The 13,334-nt window shown below is 48.7% G+C and overlaps 1 protein-coding gene across 8 annotated transcripts in view; it reads right to left on the bottom strand.

Annotated features, from left to right (window-relative positions):
• Positions 1-13,334, bottom strand: part of CCDC57 (coiled-coil domain containing 57) — a 110,351-nt gene that overhangs the window by 95,446 nt on the left and 1,571 nt on the right. For 5 of the 8 annotated variants that reach the window (XM_010856356.1, XM_010856355.1, XM_010856352.1 and 2 more), the window contains exon 2: positions 798-1,212. In XM_010856356.1, the coding sequence (XP_010854658.1) occupies positions 798-1,212 (415 nt within the window). Of the gene's footprint in view, positions 1-797; positions 1,213-7,899; positions 8,069-13,334 lie in introns of those variants that run through there. The other 3 variants (XM_010856354.1, XM_010856353.1, XM_010856357.1) reach the window with 3 other exon arrangements.

Genomic DNA, 13,334 nt, shown 5'->3' on the forward strand with positions numbered 1-13,334 from the left:
TATATGTGGAATCTAGAAAAATGGTAAAAATGATTTTATTTGCAAAGCTGAAATAGAGACACAGACGTAGAGAACAAACATATGAATGCCAAGGAGGAAAGCTGAGGGAGCAGGGTGAATTGGGAGACTGGGATTGCTGTATATACACTACTGATACTACGTATAAGATATCTAGTGAGAGCCTACTGTATAACACAGGGAACCCTACTCAGAGCTCTGTGGTACCCTAAACGGGAAGGAAATTTAAAAAATTATATGTATATACACACACACACACACGTATTCACTTTGCTGTACAGTAGAAACTAACACTGTAAAACAACTATACTACAATAAAATTTTTTTAATGTTTTATTTTTGTTTTTTATGTATTATTTGTGTGGAAAGTACTATAAACCAATTACAGTACTCAGAGCCCACCTCAGATCCCCACCTAAGTGCCTGCTGCCACCAAGGCAGGAGGATGCTCTGACGAGTTACCAGCTGTACCTGGACTAACTTTGTCGGACTTACAAACAGGCCCTCAGAACAGAGTATCATTCATATGTAGGGGACTTACTGTAATTATAAGCTCAAATATGTTTTATTACAATAATTCAGATTTGTAACTCATGGAAAAAATTTCAAATAGTTAAACCAATCTCCACTAATTTCAGCTGCACTGGGACCCAGAAAAAAACATCCAGGTATGGCCTTGCCTGCCTTCCTGTGACAAACACTGAGCAGGTGGGAGCCGGGCAGCCCTGTGGGGAAGGAGGCCCATGGAGGGCAGGGGCGTGGGGTCCGCTGGCCCTCACCTGTGGACCCGCTCCAGCTCCAGGCGGTGTTCCTGCAGCCTCTGCTGGTACTGCTGCTGCAGGTCCTCCAGCCGCTGGGCCTCACTGGCCAGCGCCTGCTTCAGCTTGGCCACCTCGATCTTGAGCTCGCTCACCTCGGCCTGCCTGGCCTCCTCCAGCCCTCGGGCCTGGGCGAACGCCGCATCGTAACGCTCCAGCTCCCGGTCCCGCTCCTCCAGCACCTGCAGGTTGTAGATGAAGTCCTCCCGCAGGTGCCGCAGCTTCCCCTGAGCCTCCTCCAGTCGGCGCTGTGTGTCCTGCAGGGCCACCTCCTGCATTTGGGTGCGCTGGGCCTGCAGCGCTCGCCACTCCTCCTCCTTGCGAGCCAGCAGGGCGTTCAGGTCCTGCTCTGAGGGTGGGGGCATCATGTCAGCAACTGCAGCAAAGAGAAGGCGGGCACTGGGTTCACTGCTAGGAAACCTGTGCTCCACAACGCCCACCTCAGATCCCCACCTTAGTGCCTGCTGCCACTAAGGCAGGAGGATGCTCTGACTAGCTACCAGCCATCTGGTCACACCCTGAATTCTGGAGAGCCCAAGGCAGCTCCCTTAGGGTCCAGCAGGGCAAGGGCACACAGACCCAGACTCCAAAGGCTCTTTCTACCCTCTCCTCACCCTGCAGCAGAGGGAACACACAGGAAGTGCAGGATCACAGAGGGAAGAGAAGGAAAGTCGGGGAATGTTGTTTGCTCACTTAGAGGTGCTACTGCTGCTGCTGCTACTGCTAAGTCACTTCAGTCGTGTCCAACTCTGTGTGACCCCATAGACTCTGCCGTCTCTGGGATTCTCCAGGCAAGAACACTGGAGTGGGTTGCCATTTCCAGTTTCATGAAGTGCTCTGTTTTGCAAATGAAAACCCAAGGCTGCTCCAGCCAGTCCCATGTGGCTCCGGAAAGCCAGTGCCCCATTCCCACCCCCATGCTCTACTCCTGGAGCTGGAATGAAGCTCTGGAGATCCACCATCCAGGAGCATACTCTTCTGCTCTTGGGTCCAATCTATCGTGCACAGACACGTTTTTAAAAACACAATGAAGTGCTAGGAAAAAAAGGGAAAAAAATACATAATACACCACTCCAATTTTTTAATAGATTCAACAGCATAAAACCACTCTGTCAAATTTCCAACAAGTGTCTGGAGATCTGTTGCTTCCCAAGTCCACTGAGGATGCCCACACGTGGGGCAGGGCTGCCGAGAGTTGCTCCCCACCCGGGCACCTCCATGACTGTCCTGGTCCCAGCACCGGCGGAGATGGGGTGGATTGTCACGTGCAAAACCGCTTGTGGGGGTGTGGAGTGGGGATGGAGTGGGAGTGATATCTCCCTGGTTGATTTATGCAGCGAGTCTGAGGCCATGGGTCACGCTCCACCAGCTACACAGCAGGCCCAGAGGGATGCAGGCTGGCCCAGGTGCCATGAGCATCTTCTGGGACAGAGGGTGGAATGTGAGTGATGCCTGGCTCTGTGAGGGCTTTTCCAGGAAGGCCAGGTGGGGTCTGAGACAGGCATCTGGCCGTAACTTCTGTGTATCACTGTCCTCAAAGCATCTGAAATGTCTGATTCACTTTGAGAGGGTTTTTTAAGATGAAAAGACATACGGTCCCAGGCCATCTCAACCCACAGGGTCAATACACATTCACAGAACTCCTCCTGACAGAGGGAAATTTCTAACAGGAACAGGATTTCAGGGGCCTGTGAAGACACCCTGTGGGTTGTGAAGGTTCCATGTAGCCCCTCCCCTGAGGGGTACCAGCAGCATCAATATTGGTCTCCCTTGGTCAAAGTAAAGTAAATATCCACGGGCAAACTCAGAAACAAGAACAAGAGAACCTGAGGGTCTTTTTTTGTTTGTTTTTTTTAAGCATTACATTGACAGTAAACACTCCCTGAACCAGAAAGAACACTACTTTTTTCAGAGACATGAAGTTCATTTCACTCCTGAAATTACTAACAAAAACCAACAACAGTTCTACCATGAACCCTTACTTTCCAAAACTCAGTGGAGGTAAGAAATGGACAAACTTTTCATGTTGTTCAAGGCTTTGATGGCATCGGGTTTCTTGTGATGGAGTGCTTTGAGGGGCCTCAACTCAGACCCCTGCAGAGCTGCTGCCCCCAGCACCGCAGAAGCAGACAGTCCTGTATCCTCAGACAGCCCTGTGTCCTCAGACAGCCCAAGCCTTGCCTAGTTGATGAGTTGGGAACTCTTTGCCCTGTGAAAGGTGATCACTAATGGTACAACACATAAAACTCTAGAGGAAGACAACAAAAAAACAAAAAACAAGTCCATACATACCCCACCAAAAAATTATCTATTGTAATCAAAATTATTACTATAATATCCTGGTAGCAATATGAAAAAACAAAGTAGAGGAGAAATTGTCAGAATGGTCTGGGTTTCTATTTGCAGACTCCCAAAATATTCCGTCAGGACTAAACAAACTGTAAGGGTGTGTTTTCTGGAAGATGTGTGCTGTGTGCTGGGCTACCCCAGCGGACAGTGGGAAAATGAAACAAGCTTTCTAGACATTTGTTTCTCTGAGCCGAGCACAGCAGTGGTCAGAACACAGAAAAATAAAATAAGAAAACACAACATGAAGCACATTGGATTGGGCAATAACAGCCGGGTAATTACTAAGTACTAAGGGCGGCTTGTTAGAAGGCAAAGCACAAAGGAAGACAGGACCCATCATGGGATTTGCATCTTCCATGTGGAAAAAGTACGGCGATCTCCCGGGCGAAGCCACTGGCATTTACAGATGTAGGCAAATTCCTTATGTAGTTCTTCCTGTAAGGGCAACGAACTGTGCAGGGCAGGGCCTGGCAAGCTTTGTTCCTTTTCGGGCCGGTAAGTAAATATTTGGGTCTTTGTGGGGCACAGGGTCTCTATGGAAATGCCTTAACTCTGCATGAAAGCAGCCAAAGAAGATAGAAAATGGTAGGCTGAGTTTGGCCCACAGGCCTGCTGTGCTGACCCCCTGAACCTTACACAGGAGATGCTCTCATCAGCAACTGTGTGACAAATACCATCATTTCTTAAGACTGGTCATTGCACCCCTAAATCCTCAGGGGTCCGAGATGAGCTCAATTCGGACACAAATATCCATCCACAACTCTTGCCTGGTGTCCACTGGGGGTGTGGGCCAGGCTCACAGAGGGGAAGAGATGCATGCACTTCCAGCCCAGCCAGTCTCAGGGTTACTCCACCAGAGAGGAGGCACAGAGGGGAGTCCCCGCCCCACCCCACAGGGAGAGGGCACAGGCACAAGAGTAACAGATGCAAACATTGGTCTTCATCCACGGTTCCTGGCATCAGGCTCCTAAAACCCTTATTTCCTAAATGACAGGAGCTAAACAGGTGTCTTTAGTTATACTGAGTTTTTGTTCCTAGTTTCTAAAAAAAACTCTGGGTGAAACGATGTCTCCTATTATTTATAACAAACCTCTTTTAACCACACCTGAGTCAGTTAATGATGTGAGTTTGGAAAGCCCTTGGATAACCAATGAATGAGGGCTGGTTGCCAGCGGAACTAACCACAGGATTAGAGGGTTGAAACTTGCAGTTCCACCTCCCAACCTTCAGGGAGCTGAGAGGAGCTGGAGGCTGAAATCAATTACCAATGGCTAATGGTTTAATCAGCCTGTATAATCTAGTCAGGATTGTCAAAATCCTGCCAGGTGGGCCTCCAACCCATGATTTGCACAAGACTGCCAAACAATCCGGAGAAGGTGATGGCACCCCACTCCAGTACTCTTGCCTGGAAAATCACATGGACGGAGGAGCCTGGTAGGCTGCAGTCCATGCGGTCGCTAGGAGTCAGACATGACTGAGCGACTTCACTTTCACTTTTCACTTTCATGCACTGGAGAAGGAAATGGCAACCCACTCCAGTGTTCTTGCCTGGAGAATCCCAGGGACGGGGGAGCCTGATGGGCTGCCGTCTATGGGGTCACATAGACGCGGACACGACTGAAGCGACTTAGCAGCAGCAGCAGCCAAACAATCTAGGCACAAGTGCGTTTCCTTAAAGGAGGTTACTCAACTAAAAGACATTTTCCAAACCCAAATACTCAAAACCCAAAACCTGTCTCTTTGCTGCAAAACAAAACTAAGCACCAAATCTCAGCAGCACCTTCCTGGGGAGATTCAGGGGCCAGTCCCTGGAAAAAAACAGACCAGGCAGCTGCTCAGACTTGTCCACAGTCTTTCAGGACCGGCAAGGGGCCAACTGCTGCTGCTGCCACTAAGTCACTTCAGTCGTGTCCGACTCTGTGTGACCCCAGAGATGGCAGCCCACCAGGCTCCACCATCCCTGGGATTCTCCAGGCAAGAACACTGGAGTGGGTTGCCATTTCCTTCTCCAATGCATGAAAGTGAAAAGTGAAAGTGAAGTCGCTCAGTTGTGTCCGACTCTCAGCGACCCCATGGAGCCTACCAGGCTCCTCCGTCCATGGGATTTTCCAGGCAACAGTACTGGAGTGGGGTGCCACTGCCTTCTCCGAAGGGGGGATGCCGACTAACCACAGGTAAAAAGTCCCTCTGGACTTAACCTCCTGGCTGGCAACTCTATTCATTTTGCCCCCATACAACAAAACTCCCTTAGACAAAAAGGTTTGCAGTCTTTATTTGTAAGACAGTCAAGTGACCGATGGATTTCAAATCCACCCCCCCAGAGGCAAGCAGCTTGGGGTATTTATGAGATCAGGAATAAAGAAGCAGGGGAGTCAGAGGTGTGGGGAGCATGAGGAAAGGGGAAATGGGACTTCCCTGGTGGCCCAGTGGCTAAGACTCTGCACTCCCAATGTAGGACGCCTGGGTTCAATCCTTGGTCAGGGAACTAGATTCTGCAATCAATGACTAAGACTCAGTGCAGTCAAGTAAGTCAATATTAAAAAGAAGACCGGTAATCAATCTTCACAGTTATCCTAGTTATTATTATCCACAGTATCCTAGTTACACACTAGGATGTTCTCATAAGTTTATTTTAAATTCATTAACTCACGTGGCCGCATCAGGCTTAGTTGCGACACGCAGGGTACTTTACTGAGGGGTATGGGCATCTCTTGCGTTGTGGTGCGCGGGCTCCAGAGCATGTGGGCTCAGCAGTTCCAGGGACCAGGGCCCAGACCCTCAGGGAAGTCCCCCTCTGCACGTGTTGAGGGTGGGGTTTTTGACTCTACGATGTCAAAAAGTCACCAAATGGACATTCCTACTTGTCCTTTTGGAGGGTCAGCGATCTTATCCAGTCTTAACTGGCTCAGCTCAAACTAGATGCAGCTGGCTCCAAGTCCCGGAAAACAACTCAGGCAAACATTGTTTAGGTTACATGTTGCTGGCAGGATATCCAAGTCTTAAAACCACCTTGATCAGTGAAGGCAGGTGAACGGGCTTGACTAATTATTACGCATGTGTTCAAAAGCACCCATAAAAATCCCTGAACTACCAGATTCGGAGAGTCTCTAGGCTGGTGAAGGTGTGGAAACACGGAGGACAGTGTGCTGGGGGAGAGGGGGTGCGAGCTCCCAGCCCCTCCCGCCTACCTTGTCCTGTACGGCTCTTCCATCTGGCCGCTCAGAATTGTGTCCACTTACAATAAACTGGTGATCTAGTAAGTGAACACTTCCCAGAGTTCTGTGAGCTGCTCTGGGACATTACTGAACCTGAGGAGAGGGGTCCTGCCCTGATTCAGAGCAGCCAGGAGAAGCACAGACGACACCCTGGACTTGCCAGGGGCATCCTGTGGGGCCGGCACTAATCCCTGGCAGTCCGTGTGGAAACTGAATAAGAAGTCCACTAGGCGTGTGCTGATAACTGCGTGGCGGAGGAAGCACCCCTGACGAGGGGCATCAGGGAGGAAGCAGGCCTCTGAGAGCAGGGAGGGAGGAGGAAGCAAGTGTCCTGATAGCGCTATCCTAACCAGGGATGGGTGGCGGCCTCCCCCCAGGGCTCTGGAGCAGAGGGGAGCTCCGCTGGGCCAACCTTGGGCAGAGCTCCGGCCTCCACGCCCGCTCCTGCTAGGCAGTCTCAGCCTGCCCACAGGCACCTGACGGAGACCCCGGGGCCTGCCACCCTTGATTCTGTGTGCCCCTGCCCCCATGGCCCTCAGCTTGTCAATGGCACGCCCCCATCCAGCTGCCCAAGCCAAACGCCTGGAACTAGCCTGTATTCCTGCTCTCTCACCCAGGCTGCCCTTCAGCCGCCCTCGTCTCTCACCTGGAGCCTCGCTGACTCCAGACCCTGAACTGGCGCCTCTGCTACACACCTGCCCTTTTACGGCCACCAAAGGGATGGGTTAAAAAAAAAAGCCTTCCCTCGCCACCACACCCACAAGGGCTTCCTGTTCCTCAGTCCCTGGATCACCACCCTTGGGGCTGGGAGGTGCCTAATCTTTCTTGTCAGTCAGCTGCCCCTCTGCCTGGAAACCAACATGTCGGCTCCTTCCTGTCACTGAGACCAACTCAAGTGTCGCTCCAGGAAGTCCTCCAAAACTGGTGCAAGGACGGAGCCCCATTCACATTCAAATTCTCCACTTGGCGCTTGTCAGGAGCCGGCGGTTTACTGCTTATGTGTCATTCTTTCCTACACGTTCCACCTGGTATTCCATACTTGGAACTCCAGCACACAGGAGGCGCTCAAAAGTATGTACTAAATAACTAAATAGAAAAAAAAATATCCCAGGACAATCATAAACGTGGGGCTCTGGGGCTAGAGCAGAGGAACTGGGGGAAGGCAGATATCTCTGCTCCCTGGGGCCCTTCCAGACCCTTCTTCCTCCTCCTCCAAAGGCTTGGCTTCCTTAAAGTGCCCACAGCCCTGTGTGCTCCACCACAGAGGACAGCCCTGCACCCACTGAGTTCGCCTGGCCCACCTCTGCCACCCCGTCCGCGGCTTCCCCCACTCCAACATACCCTAGCCCCCCACACTCTGATTGCCAGCCCTTCAGCTCCGGTCACTCTAGATCGACAATAACTTTAGCTTTACAGGTGTTACTGGAGGTATCAATGAACTACAGGAAAACCGACATTCACTTTAACAAGTTTTGAATTCAGTAAAAAACTGGAGTTACTGGCTTCAACTTCAGTCAGGTGCCAAGTATTTCTCCCACGCAGACAGCTGAGGGGATTCCCCGAGTATGTCCTGCCGTGTGTCCTGGGTACACTGTTCTGTTCCCCAATGCCTGGCACACTGAAGCAGAGAACAAATGCTTGCTTCTATTCCATGCAGGATGTGTATCGCTGTAGCCAGAGAAACATGATATTAAGTACTGTAAAATTCGCACAGACGTAGCAAACTTTCTTAAATCTATTCATTTATTCATTTAACAAGTATTTATTCAGCACTCACTACATGTCAGGAGCTGTTTCACCTGCTGGAGAAATAGGGGCCAGGTCCCCACCCCAAAGAGTTGTCATCCTTGCTGGGACAAGACAGAGATGCACAGAAACAAAGGGAGGAGGAGGTAACTTCTGGGAGTGGTTGGAGGCCCCAGCCTGCAGCAGGAGATGGCAGAAGTGGCTCTGCTTAGCCTTCAGGAGGTTCACATCCTGCTCAGCTGTGGCCCCTGCCCTGGTGCAGGGTGCCCAGGACCACTGGGAAACCAGGGTTCCGGCAGGTCAGGCTGGCCACCAAGCTCAGGCAAAGTTCAGTGAGATAACAAGGTGACTCGGTGACCTCTAAAATTTCAGGTTCACCCACACTAATTGGACATCTAATGGCTGGGCCCCCACAAACCCCAACATATGCACAAACCTGACCGCCTATGGTGGGGCTGTGTGAGTGCGAGCTAGTGGGTGGCCTAGCAAGTTCTGGGGTCTGGCACAGGACTCACTTGTCAACAGAAATCATGCATTCACAGGCCACCCACATACCTATACACAATCACAGGCAAAGAATCAGTCTTTAAGCAAATATACAACTTTAAATGATACTGATGCTACTGTGATCATTGAAGTGCCCGTGAGTCATCACTATGGTTCTTTATGGAGACAGCAGGCCAAGGTCTGTGAGGTCAAAAGGGCTCCCTCTTCTAAGGACGCCCGTAGGCTTGCCTCTTAAATGCACCGATCGCACAGCCACCCATGGGAATTATGCTTCCAGTATAAAAATCTGATCATGTGATACTGTGCCCACGGCACATGGCCTTGTTGAAAAAAGAGTTCAACCTGTTTGGCACAGTATATGAAGACATCTAGGGGGCGTCTCTGGTGGCTGAGTGGTAAAGAATCCGCCTGCCAGTGCAAGAGACACGGGTACGATCCCTGATCTGGGAAGATCCCACATGCCTCTGAGCAACTAAGCCCGTGTGCCACAACTATCGAGTCTGTGCTCTAGAGCCAGCGAGTCACAACGGCTGAGCCCACATGCCGCAACTGATGAAGCCAGCATGTCCTAGAGCCCATCCTCCACAACAAGAGAAGCCACCGAAATGAGAAGCTCGCACACTGCAACTAGAGAGTTGCCCTGGCTCTCTGCAACCAGAGAAAAGCCCGCACAGCAGTGAAAACCCAGCACTGCCAAAAAATAAATAAAATCCCCAGAAAGAAACCAGCTTCTACTGTGCGCGCTCCACTGCACCCTGACATGCCCGGCACTCGCGCTCCTTTCCTTCCCACTCCAACACAGACAGCCTGCCCTGCTTCCGTTATAAATCCTAAAAGCGCCGAGGCTGAGATTAACAGCTTTTATTAAACACCAGATTCAAAATCTGGACCCAATCTGTCTGTCAGCCAGCAGGCATCCCCAGCAAGCATCCAGTTTCCGGGAGGGACCAAACAAAACTGGGGAAACTGGTAGGTGGTAGGTGGGGAGCCCGCTGTCAACTCAGCTTGGCCCATAGCACTCACGGTCTTCAAAGAGAACCAGTGGGCTCAGCGGGACTATGCTAGGTCGTCTCATCACTCTGATGTTCTCATCTGTAAAATGCTGAGCTTTCTAAACTTCGTTTTTGTTTTTTTTAAATCTAAAGAAGAGTAATCTGTCAGTTCTAAAAGGCCCTTGGAAACCCCTGGGTTTTAGGAAGAGGGAAATTACTCCTCACGAAAGCCTTGGTTTCCCAAACATGGAAAATTTGCAGGCTGCAAACAGACACAAGCAGCAGAAGCCCCATCTGGAAGAACACCTCAGTCCTGAGTGAGCTGGAAGGCACCCCTGGTGCACTGACACCGCCAGACTACACAGTAGATAGTGGACAGTGCGGAAGAGCTTGGGCACTCACTCACTCTCTTACCCCAAACCCAGCAGTGGTCTGCAGCGGTTGACCCTGACCGTGCAGGACCATCCTTGTCAGATCAAAGGGACCAGGAAGAAAAAGGCTCAGAAGTCGGCCTGCCCAGGCAGTGAGAGACTCCGAGGTGTCTCTTCACGGATAACAACAGGGAAAGGGCTGCGAGGAGGAAAGGCCAAGCATCTCCTGACAGCCAGTATCATACTTAAAAAGAGTTTGGGGCAAAGGATGAGTCCTAAGGAATTATGAAAAGGAGCTCCATGGAAGAGAAAAGGCTTTCCAAACCAAGTGGGCTCTGCAGAGGGGCCTGCCCTGCCCTGCTCTGCCCTGGCAGGGCCCCACCTCTCTGGCATGCTGTCTGTTGGGACTGCAAGCCAGATATATAGGGCAGGAGCCTGGGAAAATGATTCTGTCCTTGCCAATCTCAGCCCTTGCCAAGATGACCAAATCATTAGAGCAACGCATGTCCAAGTCAGAGAGGAACTCACAGGCTACCTGATTGCAGATATGACAATGGAACTGATCATACTTTTGTTCACCTGACCAAAAACTCAGAGCAACTGTTTTAGAATAAACACTGACAAGTACTTAACTGAAAATACATTGCATGACCTCAATAAAACCTAAGCAGTTACCCAAAACGCCGTTTGTAAAGGCTCAAAGTCAGATACAGAATGTTGTCTTACTGGTGCTCTGTAAATATATTTAATAAGCTCAATCTATGAAACATGTTTGTGGGACTTGAAAGAAAGTCCAGAGACGGCTCATCTCTGTATTCAGGACAAAGAACTCAAGGCTGGCACCCTCTGGAACCCCTGAGTGAACGAAGCTCAGTACAGGTGATCATTAAGGGGATCCAGAGGGTGAAAATTATGGGCCTGTGACTCCTGTCCTTCACGGACTGCCAAATAGTACCCACAACCATTTGTAAAACCTGAGGTGAGAGAAGAGCAGCAGATGGATCTTAATTCCATCACTGGAACTTGCTGGGGATGAGGGATACTGTTCAAGTGAGGAGAATATAGCGCTTTTTTTTATCCAAATTTACAGCTGCCAAATTCCTATGCCTCCCCCATCCCACCCAAAAAAGCAAATAAATGATAGGAGATAAGCGGAACAGTCTTGTAGTTAAGAGCTGATAATCTGCTCATACTTTTAGAACCACATAAATGTTTCATATACCAAGACTTAAAATCAATAAGGACTTGGGAATTCCCTGGCAGTCCAGTAGTCAGGACTCCGTGCTTTCACCGAGGGCCCAGGTTCAATCCCTGGTTGGGGAACTAAGATCCCACAAACTGCACAGCACGGGGGGTGGGGATGGGGGGTGGAATCAATAAGGACTCAAAGTGAAATATAACCAGAAACAAATGAACCTAACTTTATTACAAATTAATAACATAAATACACTAAGGCAACTTTGTAAAATAGATTTTGACTATATATTTAAAGAAAAAATAAAAAACAATCACATGCAAATATCATACTCTACTTAAGTAGGTTTGTTTTTCACAGAAATATGGCTTGGCAATACTGAAACTAGTCTAGGACTGAGCAAAAAGGCAAACACGCTGAGGACAATAGGGCTTCCCTGTGGCTCAGCAGTAAAGAATCCACCTGCCAGTGCAGGAGATGTAGGTTCGATCCCTGGGTCGAGAAGATCCCCTGGAGAAGGAAATGGCAACTCACTCTAGTATTCTTGCCTGGAGAACTCCATGGACAGAGCAGCCTGGTGGGCTATAGTCTCTGGGGTTGCAAAGAGTCAGACATGACTGGGGGACAAAGACCAGACCAGACTGAGACAACGGGAGCCAGAGTTAGAGAGCAAAAAGGAATGTATTAATAGAAAGAACCCTGTGGTGACTGATTGAAATTGGAGGTATAACCTCAGTTTTTAATATATATACAGATATAGAAATAGATACAGATGTATAGGGTATACACAAATTTATGTTTCCTAGTACTACCCATTGAGAAAGCCAAGAAGTAATAATCCTCCAGTAGCAATGAGCATACCTCCAAAGATCCTGGTTTCTAAAAAAAAAAATCTAAATTAAAAGGAACCAACACTCCTTAGAGAAATTTCTGATTCCAGGTTAGGTCAAGGAAAGCACAAGATTGAGTCCAGAATATCCTATGGTACCAGAAAATAAGGAAGTGCTCAAAATGTTGGGGATAGGCTAAAAAGGACACGGAAGCTAACCTGAATGGGCCCAATCTGCACAACAGAGCAACAGAATAAATGACAGTAATGGATTTCTGTGTGTGCAGGCTCAGTCTTGTGTGATTCTTTGCAACCCCATCGACTGTAGCCGGCCAGGGTCCTCTGTCCATGGAATTTTCCGGGCAAGAATACTGGAGTGGGTTGCCATTTCCTGCTCCAGGCGATCTTCCTGACCCAGGGATTGAACCCCCATCTCTCAAGTCTCATGCATTGGCAGGCAGATTCTTTACCAGAGTCACCTTGGAAGCCCTTAGTAATGGTCTACAACCTATGAAATAAAATTAAAATGTCCACGCCAAGATAAATAACTGAATAAATTAAAATATGGAAGGTTCTTCCTTACAGTAGAATTCCAACTTAAAAGTAAAAATAATGGAAATGAAAAAAATCACTCTGTGGCAAAAGCAACACTTACAATTGTTTCAGAAAATGCTCACTTCTGTATGCTAAAATTAGTGATTTTAAACAATATATTTACACACTTTCAAAGTAACTAACTCCCCACGGGAAAAATGGTAATTCAATGATGGAAACACCTTGTAGATATCTCCTAACACAAACGACCGAAGTTAGTATCAGCAGTAATGGGACAAATCGACACTATACCACTCCTGATGCAGAGAAAAACACAATTTCACAGGTAAGGTTCTTCTTACCAAAAATGCACAACTTAAAAGTAATCATAAGGGAACATCAGATAAACCCAAACTGAGGGGCATTCTACAAAATAATTGACTCATAAAAGTCAAGAAATGACTGAGGAAGTGCTCCAGATTAAAGAATAAGAAAGAAAACACGGACGGTCCTGGATTGGATCTTGTAAAAGAGAAAAGTCATCCGTGGGATAATTGCTGAGTCTGAATAAATCCTGTACATTAGATCATGGTTTTGTATGAGTTAAGTTTCCTCAGTTTGCTAAAAAGAACTATTTCTGCTTTATTGACTACGCCAAAGCCTCTTTGACTGTGTGGATCACAATAAACTGTGGAAAATTCTGAAAGAGATGGGAATACCAGACCACTTGATCTGCCTCTTGAGAAATCTGTATGCAGGT

Source organism: Bison bison, unplaced genomic scaffold (genome assembly GCF_000754665.1).
Source record: "Bison bison bison isolate TAMUID 2011002044 unplaced genomic scaffold, Bison_UMD1.0 scf7180017864371, whole genome shotgun sequence".
Classification (NCBI taxonomy): Eukaryota; Metazoa; Chordata; class Mammalia; order Artiodactyla; family Bovidae; genus Bison; species Bison bison.